This window comes from Coccinella septempunctata, chromosome 2, assembly GCF_907165205.1.
Source record: "Coccinella septempunctata chromosome 2, icCocSept1.1, whole genome shotgun sequence".
NCBI lineage: Eukaryota > Metazoa > Arthropoda > Insecta > Coleoptera > Coccinellidae > Coccinella > Coccinella septempunctata.
The window spans coordinates 1,943,272-1,960,871 of record NC_058190.1 but is presented as its reverse complement, the minus strand read 5'-3'; the positions used below and the strand labels follow the sequence as shown (position 1 = coordinate 1,960,871).

At 37.4% G+C, this 17,600-nt stretch overlaps 1 protein-coding gene across 1 annotated transcript in view; it reads right to left on the bottom strand.

Annotated features, from left to right (window-relative positions):
• The window catches only part of LOC123308717, a 46,243-nt gene that overhangs the window by 18,521 nt on the left and 10,122 nt on the right, over nt 1-17,600 (bottom strand). The window contains exons 4-5 of the mRNA XM_044891496.1: nt 15,891-16,095; nt 7,414-8,799 (exon numbers count right to left, since the gene is read on the bottom strand). Coding sequence (XP_044747431.1) covers nt 7,414-8,799; nt 15,891-16,095 — 1,591 coding nt within the window. The remainder of the gene's footprint in view (nt 1-7,413; nt 8,800-15,890; nt 16,096-17,600) is intronic.

Genomic DNA, 17,600 nt, shown 5'->3' with positions numbered 1-17,600 from the left:
ATTACACACAGAGAAACATTCTCATTAATTGCAATTGCAATTTGGCACTTATAATGAAAAGGTTTGTAATCTAAAATCCACTTTTACTTTTGAAACAATTTATTTTCCCACTGACATGTTTCTAATATACAGTCATCAACAACAATACTTCAACCCTCAACTTACATAAAATAAAATAAAGTTAAAGTCAAATAAGTTTTGTCTAGAGTTATATTCCCATTTATGTTCAATTTTTTCTTTTTAGCCTGACTACCTTACGGCCTCCCTCGTATCTAGTTGGCTAGACTCCTATATAGTCAGGTTAAATTTTATACCGAATAACAGCCCCATCTCTTAAACGTCAGCAAACTAATGCCGGTAAATATTTCGTCAGCGCCATCTTATCGTATGATCATTAAATTTTAGACTCCTGAAAGGGGGAGTTATTTTAATTAAATTCGGAAACAACCTCGATTGTTTTATGCAAAGTAAAAAATATTACTTTGATTTTATTGATATAATTCAAGTAAGTATCACATAAAATATTCATATATGATCATTGGAAAACCAACAGAAATTTATCAGTTTTTACAAGCTAAATACCTCATATTATAATGAAAGGAGTGGAGTGGACAGAGTAGAGTGCTGTAGAGAAGAATAGAATACAGTAGATTAGAGTTAAGAAGAGCAGGGCAGAGCAAAGCGAAGGTTGAGTAGAGTAGAGTAAAGTGGGGTGAAGTAAAAAGTACGGTGGGGTAAAGATGAAATGGATTGGGGTAGAGTAGAATAGAGAAGAGTTGAGTAGAGTAGAATAGAGTAGATTATAGTAGAGTAGAGCAAGGGAGGGAAGAGGTGAATAGAGTGGGGTGGGTGGAGTAGAGTACAATAGAGTATAATTGGTAAGATTAAATTGGAATAGAGCAGGGGATAGAGGAGAGAAGAATAGAGGGAGTGGGGTTGAGTGAAGTGGAATTGGGTAAAGTACAATGCATTCCATTTTGAGTGAGACAGCCAAGTTTTCTCGCTTGTTATTTAAGATAGAGCCTTTAGGTGTTCACGTTCCTGTCCTATTTTTCTGTGAAACTCAAGTTGTCCTAATCAGATTTTGCATAACTATTTCCGTTTATGAGATACAGGGCGGTTTTGGAAATTGATACTTTTCGGACTCCTCTTTCATCTCCGAAGTTATTTGAAATAATGCTGAGCTGAGTTGAATAATGCTACGTTTGATACATAATTCTGTGTAGAATCCAGTGGCGTACTCAATTTTTTTCGCCACTGGAGTCTACGAAGTTCTGTATCAGAAGTTTTTAGCTCAGCATTATTTTTAGTTACTTCGGAGATAAAGAACCCAGCAAACACTGAAATGCAGTCACTGTACAAAAACTGTACTTCGTTGCTTCAATTGACTGCAGTTACGGTAATTCAATAACTGCACCAAAAAGGACCGTATATGTCCAGGTGGACTTTGCAGTTACTGTACAGTACAAACTGCATTCGACATACAGCCACAGCTGCACTTCAAAAACAGCGATGGCATCGCAATCCACTGTACAGCAAGCTGCAATTCAAATGCAGCAGTGACGTGCTAAAACTGTACAGCAAGCTGTACTTTAAATGCAGTATTCACTTTGCAAAAACTGCACTTCAAATGCAGCAGTTACGTGCTAAAACTGTACAGCAAGTTGTACTTTAAATGCAGTGGTCACTGTGCAAATACTGTACAGTTAGCTGTGTTTTATATGCAGTTTGTTCACGCAAGAACTGTACAGCAAGCTCTATTTTATATACAATAGACACTAGATACTTTAAATGTAGCAGTAGCAGTCACTGTGTAAAAACTATATCGAAACTTGCAATTACGAAACAATATTCTATTAGAGAAGTTTCCTAGTTATAAACAGAAAATCTATTCTGCAAATCAGAAATTTTCAATTACACTTAGTATTTTTGCGGTAAGCGCAAAGGTGACTTCACGCTAATTGAGACATAGCCTACTCTTAGGGGTGGAAATTAATGAACCACAGGAGTTAGCTACGACAATCGTCGAGACAGCGTAGATTGTGCCTTGCTATAAACGCTGGTTACATAGAGGACATAGAGTAATGCGTCGCCGGTGGCGCCATCGTTTGGCGTATGCTGCACCGCAATAGACGTGTATGCTACCCTGTGATCGCAACCGTCAAGAGCAGTGATGCCATCATTTGGCTAATTCTGGTACCACCATGGTGCGATGAAGTATTCTTCTATCATGGGTATAATCCATATTTTGGTAATGAACGGAGTCTTCAATTATTGAATTAAATCTGTTTATGAAATGTCTCTTTAACCTTCATAATCGAATTTTCAACTTCTTGAAGAAGGTATATGTTTAAGTTTTAGGAATTCCTATGAATTATTATTCTAGATTCTATTATTAACTCTATATCAAATACTCCATTTTTGAAATCAAGAATTGCAAATACAGAAACTGTGCAGTCACTATATATCAAAAACTGCGTTTTGAAAATGCAGAATTATCAATACAGAAACTGTGAAGTTACTGCACATCAAAAACTGCGTTTTGAAAATGCAGTATTATCAATACAGAAAATCTGCAGTCACTGTACATCAAAAACTGCGTTTTGAAAATGCAGAATTATCAATACAGAAACTATGCAGTCACTGTACATCACAAACTGCATTTTGAAAATGCAGAATTATCAATACAGAAACTATGCAGTCACTGTACATCAAAAACTGCGTTTTGAAAATGCAAAATTATCAATACAGAAACTATGCAGTCACTGTACATCACAAACTGCATTTTGAAAATGCAGAATTATGAATACGGAAACTGTGCAGTTACTGTACATCAAAAACTGCGTTTTGAAAATGCAGAATTATCAATACAGAAACTATGCAGTCACTGTACATCAAAAACTGCGTTTTGAAAATGCAGAATTATCAATACAGAAACTGTGCAGTCACTGTACATCAAAAACTGCGTTTTGAAAATGCAGAATTATCAATACAGAAACTATGCAGTCACTGTACATCACAAACTGCATTTTGAAAATGCAGAATTATGAATACAGAAACTGTGCAGTTACTGTACATCAAAAACTGCGTTTTGAAAATGCAGAATTATCAATACAGAAACTGTGCAGTTTCAGTACAGCAATCTCTGTGCTGCATTCTGGTGGCATTTGTAGTGCAGTATTTGTACAGTTGCTGTATATTGTGTTTGTTGGGAAGGGGTCCGAAAAGTATCAATTTTGTGACGTGGTTACCTCGGAGAAAACTTATCTCGAGGGCCAGCTATTCTTTTCACTAGGAAGAATAGCAAACCTACCAGAGTAGCTGCTAGTCGGAGACAGAGTTCGCTGTTATCTAGGGTGGTAGCGATAACGAAGTAGTCAAAATCAAATTATGTACTAGTTTATTCGCACCTTCGGAAACTGATTAAAGTACAACGGAGTTATGTGTAGGTATGAAATATGAGCGAATCTATCAGCAAACATACATTCGAGAAATTCTATCCGGTCACGAGCACTTTGTAAAGTTTATACCGGGTACAGTGAAAAATCAAAGGTTGATCAATAAAATGCGCCAACCAGAACTGACGAAATGGATACTAAGGATGACCTCGCGAAGTGAAATGACTTGCTATACGGTATCGGGATGTAATTAATTGTATTTCTCCAGAAATGAAAGAAACACAACCAGGGCGGATCTACTCGAGACCTTTATTCGCTACCCCAAGGGCTAACGCTCCATGACTGATAGCGAAGAAATGGTCTATTACGGAATTTCACTGACGACGAGCGGTATCTCTTATTCTCTACCCCAAGGGCTTACGCGCCATGACTGATAGAAAAGAAGAGATTTCGGATTCAACACTTATGACGCGGAACGCGGACAGTGGGGTTGACGGGACTTCCTCTTCAGTACCCCAAGGGCTTACGCGCCATGACTAATAGCGAAGGGAAAAGTCAGACTCGCGAAACAGGGTAAAGTACGATAAAATATAACAGAAAGCGATACAGTACAGCAGTGTCAAAGAAGTAACCGGTGTAGGTCTAATTAAGAAACTGAACGGTAAAGACGGGGACCTACCACCTTTATTTCAGGCACTCGCGGAAAACAAACGAAAACTAAAAATTAATTCCTAAGAGCACTAATACTCGCAACACAAAATTATATATAAATTTGTTGAACCGCTTGTCTTGCACACAATTAAAGTCGAATCGCAGAAAAGTACGGAGCGTAAACTAACTAAAGAGACTGAAGTAAAAGACCAGAAATCAAAAAGTGACCGTCGCGGGGGAAAATCTGTTTTCATAGGCAAATCCCCCCACACGTTAAAAATCTGGAAATTCCAGAATGCGACAAGAGTGAAAAACGTCGTCAGCTCCGGTTTATCGCATATCAACATCAGAAAAACGTCGAAATCTTCAACGGCATGCAAGAAAAACAACGTGTTAAAAACAGATAAACGGTGTTTTACATTTACTCTGCCTATCGGAATGAATGTACTGAATATTTGAGAATTAAATATTTTCAAAGGCGGAAATTTGAAATGGAAGGAATGCACTAAAATGAACATTACAATTTCCAAAATCGCCCTGTATCTCATAAACGGAAATAGTTATGCAAAATCTGATTAGGCCAACTTGAGTTTCACAAAAAAGTAGGACAGGAACGTGAAAACCGCAAGGCTCTATCTTGAATAACAAGCGAGAAACCTGGCTGTCTCACCCAAAATGGGATGCACTGTACAGTAGAGTAGACTTGACTGTAACGCGCCGCGGATATTCCAACTCATTCGCCAGCCAAAACCAAGACTTTCAGTAATCGTATAATGGAAACGGAATTCAGCCTAAAAAAATTACAGGTTTACAGGTTGGACAGGAAGGGTTGTTTATCCTTTTCCTTTTCTTCTTCCCAGGGGCTTTCACACAGTCAGTTAAACTACTTCCGGTAGTCAGGACAGGACCGGGTTGGCTTAATGTGAACTTCACAGCATTGACTTAGGAAGTCTATTAAAAATCTTCGATATAGTAATATTTATAATAGGCTCTGATTACACAAGCAATTTCGTTTGAAAAGCTATTCGCAATAACTCAGATGAGGAAAAACAAACTCGAAACATTGAGGCAGCTCAATTAACCCTCATTCAGTAATCAAGAATGGAAGATTCTCTCTTTTATCCCACCTGAGGGAAGAGGAAAAGGAATGTCTCCCATGAGCTAAAAATGGTAAAATTCACGCCGGTGAAAATGTTTTTGCTTTGCTTCATCACTGTGCTTCATAGTTTTTAGAAGTGAAAAAAGGATGAAAACAGCCTAGGAATGTTTACATTAAAATAGAATTAAAAGGAAAACAAAACAAAAATCGCAGACTCATCCCAAAGTGAAGACGGGTTTCAAACAAAATTCAAACTTCATCGTAAGAGTTAAATGGAATAGAGTAGATTTTAGTAGAGTAGAGCGTTGCAGAGCAGGACAAAGGAAACGAGAGGAGAATAATGTAGAGTGGAGTGAAATGAGGTAGTAGTTTAGAGTAGAAAAATAAAATAATGTTGTGCAATGAAAATTTTTCTGCGATAGAATAGTAGAGGGTGGATTATAGTTGAGTAGGCAAAGTAAAACAGAAGTAAAACAGCTAGGGCAAAGGAGAGGAGAGGAAAATAGATTAAAGTGGGGTGAGATGGAGTGGTCTGAGTGGAATAGTCTAGTGAAGTAGATTATAGAATAGATCAAATTGGAACAAAACATAGGAGAAGAGAGAAAATGGGGAATTAGATGGGGATTAGAGTACGCTAGAATAGAGTAGAGTAGACTACTCTCTGTTGTAGAGTAGATTACTCTTTGTAGTCGAGTAGATCATGGTAGAATGAGGAGGGGATGGGAAGTACAGTTGAGTAAAGTAGAATAGAGTGAAGTGGAGTAGAGTAGAATCAAGCGAACCCTGCAAACATACTGTACAAATACTGCACTACAAGTGCCTCCATAATGCAGCACAGAGATTGCTGTACTGAAACTGCACAGTTTCTGTATTGATAATTCTGCATTTTCAAAATGCAGTTTTGGATGTACCGTAACTGCACAGTTTCTGTATTGATAATTCCGCACTTTCAAAATGCAGTTTTTGATGTACAGTGACTGCATAGTTTCTGTATTGATAATTCTGCATTTTCAAAACGCAGTTTTCGATATACAGTGACTGCACACTTTCTGTATTGATAATTCTACATTTTCAAAACGCAGTTTTTGATGTACAGTAACTGCACAGTTTCTGTATTGATATTTCTGCATTTTCAAAATACAGTACAGTTTTTGCATAGTGCCCAACTGCATATAAAATACAGCTGGCTGTACAGTTTTTGCACAGTGACCAAACTGCATATAAAATACAGCTAGCTGTACAGTTTTTGCACTTAACTGCTGCATTTGAAGTGTAGCTTGCTGTACAGTTTTTGCACAGTGACCACTGCATTGCTTACTGTACAGTTTTTGCATTGTGACTACTGCATTTAAAATACAGCTTGCTGTTCAGTTTTAGCACGTAACTTCCGCATTTGAAATGCAGCTAGCTGTGCAGTTTTTGCAAAGTGCATACTGCATTCAAAGCACAAATTGCTGTACAGTTTCAGTACGTTACTGCTGCATTTGTGCAGCTGTACAGTGATTGCAATACCATCGCCGTTTTCAAAGTGCAGCTGTGGCTGTATATCAACTGCAGTTTGTACTGTACAGTAAATGCACAGTCCACCGGGACATATACGGTCCTTTTTGGTGCAGTGCCTGCATTACTGTCACTGCAGTCAAGTGAAGCAACGATGTGCAGTTTTTGTACAGTGACTGGATTTCAGTGTTTGCTGGGAAGAGTACAAAAAAATAGACATTATAATAGAGCAGAACAGACCAGAGCAAAGAAGAGGAGAATATAGTAGGTTGGAATAGTGTGAAGAGGATAAGAAGATAGCAGACTATAAATTAAAAGTAAAATAAAGTAAACTATTATAATATTGTGTCATGAAAATTTATCCTGCGAAACAGGTGGTTTCAAATAAAATTGATGACATTTTACGACGAAAAGCTATGTTGAAAAATATAGGGTGTCCCATTCAAAAAATCAACTTTCCTCTTTTTGAGGGTACCTCATTTCCCTCATCAGATGAAAGTAACTTATAAGCCATCAAATTTAATGAAAAAACGTTTTGAAATATCAAAAACACAAACAAAGATATAGCGAAATACGTGATAGAGTAATTTTCCAGTAACGTCCTGTAACTCTAAACCGAATCAAGACATCTGCGATCAGCTTTCTGATCGAATATTTTTTCCAAGCCTTTGAGTTCTGGGTATACTTCCAGTGAGAAACGATTTTGGGACACCCTGTACCATCTGAAACACAGCTAAACCCTTGTTGTAGAGTATGAAGACTCACCTTCATTTTGGACCCTTGGTATCCCATTTTCATCAGGAAAGTCGTATGCTGCCCTTCCATACATCATGGAAGTATCATCGTAGATCGTCCTCATCAAGGGATATACATAAAATTCATTCATTTGCCCGGTCTGAACATCAGTGTATCTTTCAGTGAATTCATCAAGTACCATACAAGCCTTGTCTACCAGGGGTATGTTGGTGATGGTAAACGGTGTGGAAACGTAACATCTACCCCCATACAGAAAACAATTTTCGCCATCTGGAGCCACGGTGATCATATTGTCAAGTTCCAAGAAACATTCACCCCCCCACAAGGCGCAGTTAACATCTGTGTAGAATCCGAGATTCTGGAAACGTTGTAATTGGCAATCGTACCCCGGATACGTCTGGATCTGCCTCCTTCTCCTAATTTTCGGTGCAGGATCGAACTCTCGACAATCCTTACCGACGAACGGTAGATCCGTCTTGAAATCTTGGGAGGCGACGCAGGTGCCGTTTTCTAACCTACAATTCTCCTCGTCCAAGATTATGGTCATCCTATTCCCGTCGCTCAGAAAACATTCGCCCTCCTTCAATTCGCACGCCAATTCGTCGAACGCCAGTTCGTCCATGTAGTGAAACTCGCAACTGTTCTCTTGCGTTTCGTTGTTCACGTCGTGGATAGGCTCGTTGGACATCCTGGGATTCTGCCTGTATTTTTTACATCCTATCCGAGTGAACGGAAGCATCACTCGTTTGGCACCTTTCTGCAGGATGCACCGATTGTTTTCGACGAGGCAACGCTTCAAATCCGGTATGACGGTTCTGAATCCGCTGTACTCGAGATGGCAACCTTCCTTCTCCATCCTGCACTTCGCAGATTTGACGTCGATGTCGTAGAAATATTGTATTTCACATTTGCCCCCTGCCGAAGAGTTCACGTTACCTTCCGACGAGTCCTCGCCCCTTTCCGACGAGTCCTCGGCCGTTTCCGACGAGTCCTCGGCCGACGAGTCCCCGTCCCCCTCGGACGAGTCCTTGTCCTTTTCCGACGAGTCATCATCCGTTTCCGACGAGTCCTCGGCCGACGAGTCCCCGTCCCCCTCCGACGAGTCCTTGTCCTTTTCCGACGAGTCATCGTCCGTTTCCCACGAGTCCCGTTCCCTTTCCGACGCGCCCTTGTCCCATTCCGACGAGTCCTGGTCGATGGCACGAAAAGTCTCTCCATTTGAGTTTGGCTTCGTATTTCCACCACCGCCGCCATGCCAAACATTTTGATCGGTTATCAAATAATCGTATATGCCGCCGAAGCTTTTAAGATTTTCTTTTGAATCTTCATGTGTATGTCTAACGTCGTCTGGAGGCCATTGGACGCTTTTGGCGGTGTTGCCCCATCCCATTTCATCTGGAAAATGAAGCTTAAGTTAAGTGAGGAAATCTCAGGTAGAGGGTTGAGTAACAAGGAAGATAATGTGAAATATACCCTCGATTTGGAGAGAATATTATGTTCATCTAACGAAGGAGTGCTGTGACAGAGTGAAATTCGTAAATTTTATGATAGCTACAGCAATTCTTGCTAGTGTGACGTGGCAACACCTGAGTAATTTTAATACGTCCGTTCTCTTCTTGCTCCTCCTTTCTTATGCAGTCAACATGCGTGAGAAAAGCGAAGAAAGTCATAGCAGGTAAACTAGAATAAAGAATAACGCCATTATCCGTGAGACAATGAATATAATACAATTACCACGTGGTAATAGGGAATACTCCTTCTGACGAAAATGATGTATTTTTTAAGAAATATCTTTGAAACGTCCCATTTTGAAAAACCACTCCAACCTTTTCCCAAAAAAAAATTATTTTAAGCACTTAAAAATGAAAAATAAAAATGGGTTTAAAGCGTTTTGTGTGAATTGTACAAGCTGGCAACATCGACTGAAATATGCCTTGATAATAAAGGACAGCAAATACATTATCTTGATGAGATCGACAAAGATGGCTGTCTATGAAGTCTGCGACGAACGAGGAAGGTCGTAACATTTTATGGGATTTTATGGCCGGTTGCAGTTGAAGCTCGCCAGATCAACAGCTGTTATTCATAAAGTAAGTCAAGTGTGTTCTGTGCTGTTATTTTATAAACAAGCTGATCGGACATTGTTCTTTTCATTGTGTTGTATACGCTGTTGCCAAATCGTAAACTCCGCACAAAGTGATTTAAATTTTAAAAGCCCATATTTGAAGGATGATTTTGAATAGTTTCCGCGGTGAATTTGAAAAAATCATGAATGAAACTCATAATTATTCAGTTTAAACTTGCTTATGCAGTAATAACCCAAATTGAGGAGAATTCCCCATTGTCGATATAAATATCAACAAATTTTATGATCTGAATCGAACTAGTCGATTTGTCATCGTCAGGATAATGAAAGGGAGAACGTTCCATGGAAGAGAAGTAAATGCTGACCATCCCAGCAAACACTGAAATGCAGTCACTGTACAAAAACTGTACTTCGTTGCTTCAATTGACTGCAGTTACGGCAATGCAATAACTGCACCAAAAAGGACCGTATATGTCCCGGTGGACTTTGCAGTTACTGTACAGTACAAACTGCATTCGACATACAGCCACAGCTGCACTTCAAAAACAGCGATGGCATTGCAATCCACTGTACAGCAAGCTATTTAAATGCAGCAGTTACGTGCTAAAACTGTACAGCAAGTTGTACTTTAAATGCAGTGGTCACTGTGCAAAAACTGTACAGCTAGCTGTATTTCATATGGAGTTTGTTCACGGAAGCTGTATTTTATATACAATAGACACTGAGCTCAAACTGTACAGTAAGCTGCACTTTAAATGTAGCAGTCACTGTGTAAAAACTATATCGAAACTTGCAATTACGAAACAATATTCTATTAGGGAAGTTTCCTAGTTATAAACAGAAAATCTATTCTGCAAATTAGAAATTTTCAATTTCGCTTGATATTTTGGCGGTAAGCGCAAAGGTGAGTTCATGCTATTTGAGGAATGGCCTGCTCTTGAGGGTGGAGGTTAATGAACCATAGAGTTACCTACGACAATCGTCGAAGCAGCGTAGTTCCTGCCTGCTATAAACGCCGGTTACATAGAGGATATAGAGTAGTGCGTCGCCGGTGGCGCCATCGTTTGGCGTATGCTGCACCGCAATAGACGTGTATGCTACCTTGTGATCGCAACCGTCAAAAGCAGTGATGCCATAATTTGGCTAATTCTGGTACCACCATGGTGCGATGAAGTATTCTTCTACCATGGGTATAATCCATATTTTGGTAATGAAAGGAGTATTCAATTATTGAATTAAATCTGTTTATGAAATGTCTCTTTAACCTTCAAAATCGAATTTTCAACTTCTTGAAGAAGGTATATGTTTAAGTTTTAGGAATTATTACTCTAGATTCTATTATTAACTCTATATCAAATACTCCATTTTTGAAATGAAGAATTGCAAATACAGAAACTGTGCAGTCAGTGTATATCAAATACTGCGTTTTGAAAATGCAGAATTATCAATACAGAAACTGTGCAGTTACTGTACATTAAAAACTGCATTTTGAAAATGTAGAATTATCAATACAGAAACTGTGCAGTTACTGTACATCAAAAACTGCGTTTTGAAAATGCAGTATTATCAATAGAGAAACTGTCCAGTCACTGTACATCAAAAACTGCGTTTTGAAAATGCAGAATTATCAATACAGAAACTGTGCAGTTACTGTACATCAAAAACTGCGTTTTGAAAATGCAGTATTATCAATAGCCCAGCTAGCAATTTCATGTCTTGTAAAAATCCTGTAAACGTTCTCAGTACTTTTTTACACGGCGAGACAAAGTCCTACAAACTTTTTCATTTCGTATATACAACACATATTCAACCAAAATGGGCAAGATTTATACGACAATTTAGTTATTTTGATTAATTTGGTAGCGCACTTTAGAACTGTTACAGGAATGACGAATAAACGTTTAGCGAACTGTTACACGACATTTAATAGAACTTTCAGAACTTTTAATGTTCCCCTATACGTCCTTTCATTCCTTATTATATTTCGTTCAGGTATAAGACTATTTTGTGATTCTGAGAATATTTATAAAACTATGCGATCGTGTAAATGTGCCCCACTAGTAGACAAACTAATCATTCTTCCACATCGATAAATATATTTCCATTTTCAAGTGTTGAATCTTTGTTACAGCGGATATATTGATGATAAAATGTAATGTCGCGAAATTCACAGGGTATTTCACATGGCAAATTAATTTTATTGTGAAATAGATGGCATATCTGATACTTAATTTTCATGCGCTTCAGAAATAAATAATATTAAGAAAAAAAAACTTCATTCGAAAAAAACAAAATTCTGTTGATTTTTGTTCTTGTTCCATTCAATGTGCCCTATTACTCAATTTTTCATCAATGATATAAAGAAAAATAATTCCATCCACATAGGAGACCCAAAATTATAATTTTTCATACATTTGATTTGTTTTTTACAATATGGCGATTGATGATACGTGTCCTTCTAGTTTTTAAGATGGCGTCTTTTCAATATAATTTTCTGATGACAGATGAAACTTTTATAGAACATATTGATTCTGTAAGGTACATCAATCGAATACTTATACAACTTTAGTTATTTATTGCTGCATAGAATAACAGGCCCGTAATAGTTATAAATATAAAGTCAATATTCTGAGAACTTATGGTACCTTCATAACATATTCCATAATAATTTTAAATATAGTATTACTTATATATTTCACCAAAAATTTTTTGAATACATTACTGTAACAACTTATCTGCTTGTTTTTTACATGATACTTAGTTACCTTCATTCCTCATTAATACGACAAATTAATTTTATTATGCAACATTCGCAAAACAATATAGAACCGGTATGGTCGTATCAAAATCAGTTTATTATAACCTCTTGGCGACAAGTTGATCACATTTAGTCGCGAAGAGAACTCTTAGGGGACAAATCATATAACCTCACTCAATTCCATGTGTTTATACCTGAGTAAATTGTGTGCTCTACTTTCAAAATGAGTTTTTTCTACAGCCGCAGTATTTTCTTATAACACTCGTCTGAAAGCTCCACTATGTTTTACTTTTTCCCAAGAACGCATTAGATCAGACCTATATTGACGAATATTACCTCTACATACAAGTTGGTTGTATAGCTGTGTTGAATATGAATCTTTTGTATTATAATGATTTTGTAAGCGTCCTTTAGTTGACCTACCATACAGGCCTTCTACGATAGTTATATTTCACATTCAGAATAAGTCGTGAAAAGGATTCCCAACATACACATACAGGATATTCCTATAGGAGACATATAACTGTTTCAAAATACATCATTACCACAACTACATCTCATGGATGAAAATGTCGTATAAAAATTGTCCTGTAAACGTTTATACAACATTCTGCGAAATAATTGTATGAATGTCCTATAATATTGTTCTGAGAAGATTTACACGATAATTTATAGAACTTTTTAGTTCAACACAACAAAACGGTCCCTATCAGAATATTTACATGACAAAAAAGTATTCGTGGGACAATATTACAACAACTACAAGGCCAAGTTGTCGTATAAGAAAAAAATTATAAGACTATTTTGCTAGTTGGGAGAGAAACTGTCCAGTCACTGTACATCAAAAACTGCGTTTTGAAAATGCAGAATTATCAATACAGAAACTGTGCAGTTACTGTACATCAAAAACTGCGTTTTGAAAATGCAGAATTATCAATACAGAAACTGTGCAGTTACTGTACATCAAAAACGGCATTTTGAAAAAGCAGAATTATCAATACAGAAACTGTGCAGTTACAGTACAGCAATCTCTGTGCTGCATTCTGGTGGCACTTGTAGTGCAGTATTTGTACAGTTGCTGTATATTGTGTTTGTTGGGATGGTTTCGGTCTCATTTGACCTCCTCAGGGCAACACTACTCCGTTTTGCATCGTAGTGTGATAGTTGGGGAGCCGACGATGCTAAATCGGGATTTACTCGAGCGTTGTGGAGACTTAGTGGATTTTGAAGATAAGATGGTAAAAATAAAAAAAGGTTCTATGATGTATGTGCACTTTTAGCGGTGGGGAAAGCGTCTACAGGTTCTCAAAGATGTAAAAAAAAATCGTCTGGTGTACATACTCGGGCATGTTAGATTAAGATACTGTCCTACTTGTCTTTGATAGATGATAATAAATTCATGTTAATCTAACAGTTACAGGTACAGAAGAGTTGAAAATACTAAAAAAAAAATTTCCATCGTGTCAGATTTTAAGAGGACGTAATTGGGCCCAAAGGAAGCTACTTTTCAAGGGACTGACAATTTGGACCTAACGCAAGCTCACAGAGGTCCTTTGAAAATGCAAAAAAAATCTTTACTTGTACATACTCGAGCGTGTCAGATTTTCATACAGATGGTTAATCTCGGTGTTGAAGACGTGTTGACCCATTAATCTGACACTAATCAGGGAGGGTTTTCTTAATCTGACGGTTTGAAGATGATAACAAGGCATTTTTTTAATATCTCTATTATCTCTATCTCCCTCCCTGTACCTCTAATCGTTTCTGTATTCATTATGAAAGTCGTAGAGAATAAAATTCTATACAGCTTTTGTCTGAAGCAAGCTACTCTTAATCGTTCTCGAGTTAGAGGACGATAAGTGCGAGGAGCTAAGCCACATATGCGAAAGGTCAAGGTCAAGGTAGAAACCCAGTCTGATGTACAGGGTGGGCAAATTTCGATGTTTTAACACTACAGCTTTTAAACCAGAGGAGATAGACAAAATCTGATACCCCATTCTCGTTCTCTTTTTCTGAGAAACTAACAAGAGTAGTAGTCATTTTTGGACACCTTCTTTTGTTTTCGAGTGATAAGCAAAAATTGGAAAAATGGCGATTTCGAAATAAATTTATATCTTCGCTAATACTGATTATAGAGCTCTGAAATTAAATCATTATACAGGCACTTTTTTAAGTTGAATCCAGTGGCGTGCTTGCCTTTTTAGCAGGATTTTTAATCACGAAGCTATGACCCAAAGTTATGTTTTTTTAAATGGGAACACTAGATTTCTGTGCAATTTTTTGAAAGCTCAATTTTTACTGATTTCAAAAATATTTAACATAATATGGTTTTTATCAATATAAATAATAGAAAATTTCTCAATATTTCTATGGTTTCTACTTTTGATGAGAATAGAAAAATGTAGCATCTTATGTCTTATGAATACCACAGTCTCCTTCTATTTAGTCCTTTCATTTCTATGCTTCTTACTTTCTTACTCAATTTCTCCAAGATTCAAATTTTGTGAAAATTGGTAACTAGCATAGAAAGAATGACATTTCCGGAAGGAGACTGCTCTGGATTTTGACCATTTTCTATTATTTATATTTATACAAAACATATGATGTTATATATTTTTGAAATCAATAAAAATTAAGCTTTCAAAAAATTGAACAGAAATCTAGTGTTCTCATTAAAAAAAACTAACTTTGGGTCATAGCTTCGTAATTGAGAATCCTGCTAAAAAAGTAAGCACGCCGCTGAATTCCACTTAAAAAAGTACCTGTATAATGTTTCAATTTCAGAGCTCTATCATCAGTATTAGCGGAGATATAAATTCATTTCGAAATCGACATTTTGCCAATTTTCGCTTATAACTCGAAAACAAAAGAAGGTGTCCAAAAATGCCTACTACTCTTGTTAGTTTCTCAGTTGTCTATCTCCACTGGTTCAAAAGTTGTAGTGCTAAAACATCGAAATTTGCCCACCCTGTACATTCATCGCCATATATCTCGAAAACGTTCAAACGTAGAAAAAATTGCTTCGAACAAAATTTGTAGAAAATGTTATGCCCTACAACTTTTATGATCAATGCAAAAGTAATTTGAAGCCCAGGAGACGAGATAATTCAAAAAAACAGATTTTTGGGATCTTCATGGCCATTTTTTTTTGTTTCGGCTTGCTGAAACTGTCAGATTTTTTCCGTTATTCTTAAATCATTAGCTTCAATATGAGAAAAAGAAGCCACCGCGCTCGAGAATGTACACATGAAGTTTTTTTTTGCAAGTTTGGCAACCTCCTACATTTTGGTCACGCTTAAATTGATAGATTAAGAGAATATATACTTTTCAACATGTAATTAATCACTTTTATCTTAATCTGACACGCTAGAGTATGTACAATGATCGTTTTTTTTTCACTATTGTGACAAGCAGTCCTAGACAATTCCCCCTATAATAAACAGGTCTAATTTTTGGCACAGGTACTCTATAGGGTCCAAGGTATCTCCCCTTATATTATCATATTATCAGACACGCTCGAGTAAATCCCGAATTTTCCTCTTGGGCTTCCCAACTTTGGGTTGTGTTGCTCTGGAGGTCAAATGAGACAGAAACAATGGTAATACTTGATGAAAATTGAATGGGTTCGTCATTGCAATTTACCTGTCCTATATTCTTCCGATGAGTCCGTATCCAGGATAGAGGGAGTATAATCATCGGGAAGATAAAGTTCACTACTGTATACTGAATGAAAACCATTTATATATTTGTCCATGTGTGTTATGCCATGTCGAACACACATAAGCATCAGGATGCAAGAGCTTGCCGCATGTCTCGTTTTTGATCGCTGCATATTCATTCCATTCGTCTATAAATTAAAGAAATTCTGTTAGAAAACATTTTTTCCGATACTCTCAGGTTATGAGTGACTAAATATAATAACAAAAGGCTGATCAAACCCCCCAATAAACAATTCATCTTCAGCTCTGTAATATCTATCAATTTCTGATTCAAATTTGATGGAGACCTGAAGCGCCTCAAAGCAAAAACCCGTTCAAAGTTCATCACGGATTTTCAATATGCAGACGACTGTGCACTTTTGCTAGCAGCCCAGAGGATCAACAGATAATGTTGGACATCTATAAACATATATAGAAAGCTTTAGGCCTTAGACTCAATATTGACAAAATCAAAATCCTGGTAAGTCCGCTAGAAAGCCTTCAAACACATATCAGCTTGGAGCATGAAACTCTAGAACAGGTCGAGCAGTTCAAATACTTGGGAAGCTTCATAAATACTAGGGCTAACCTAGACACGGAAATACACAACCGTATCAATTCAGCATCACGGGCATTCTGGAAGCTAAAGGACCGAGTTTTTCAAAATCACGACCTCAATCTGAAGACCAAGCCACTGCTTAATAGAGAGTTGAAGTGCAGCCATGAACGTAAACGTTAACGTTATAATTGACATCTACGCATGCTCATTCGTCCGTTTTTAACGTTAACGTTAGCGTCAGCTTTACGGCCTACGTAAACTAGTGGTCTCCCACGTATACCTTAAACATCGACGTACGTTAACCGAACGTTAAACGAGTAGCACCGATGACTTGCGAATGGCCGAATTTTGATTGTTAAATGCTATTCTCGATAACCTCAAACTGTCATTGTTTACATTTCCTGTGTATTTTCTCATAATGAACGAAAATTATAGGAAATCAGCAGTGATTTGAAAGTTATCAAAAGGATTAAGTTAAATTACTGTGTTATCAGATTACATTCAGTACATAAGGAAATGGCTGAAACTACACTGCAATTCTGATGTCTCTAACACTTGAGCATTTCATTGATAATAAAATACTTCCAAGCTGAAAATTCTCTTTATTAGGCATATAAATCATTAGAACATCAATATTCCAAATGTTATTCCAGCTGTCGGAGCTCAATATTAGATAAAAGAGAGTTCACGCGAAACGAAAGCAAAATCAAATTGATAGGTTATGTTTAACGTCTGACGTTTCATGATGGCAGCACTTCAACTCAAATTTCATCACAACACGTAAACGTTATATCTGACGTTATTTCTCACGTTAACGTTTACGTTCAGGCTAACGTATTGTGCACACTTCAACTCTCTACTAAGCAGTCATCCTCCCAACGCTTCTTTACGGAAGCGAAAGCTGGACGCCCTACAGGCGACATATTAAACAGCTTGAACAAACTCAACAACGTCATCTAAGACAGATAATGCACATCAGATGGTTCCACGAAGTTTCGAATGCAGAAGTCTTGCAGCGCGCGAGTTGCACAACAATTGAAACTCCAAGTAACGAGGGCCCGACTCAGATGGAGCAGCCACATTCTGAGGATGCAA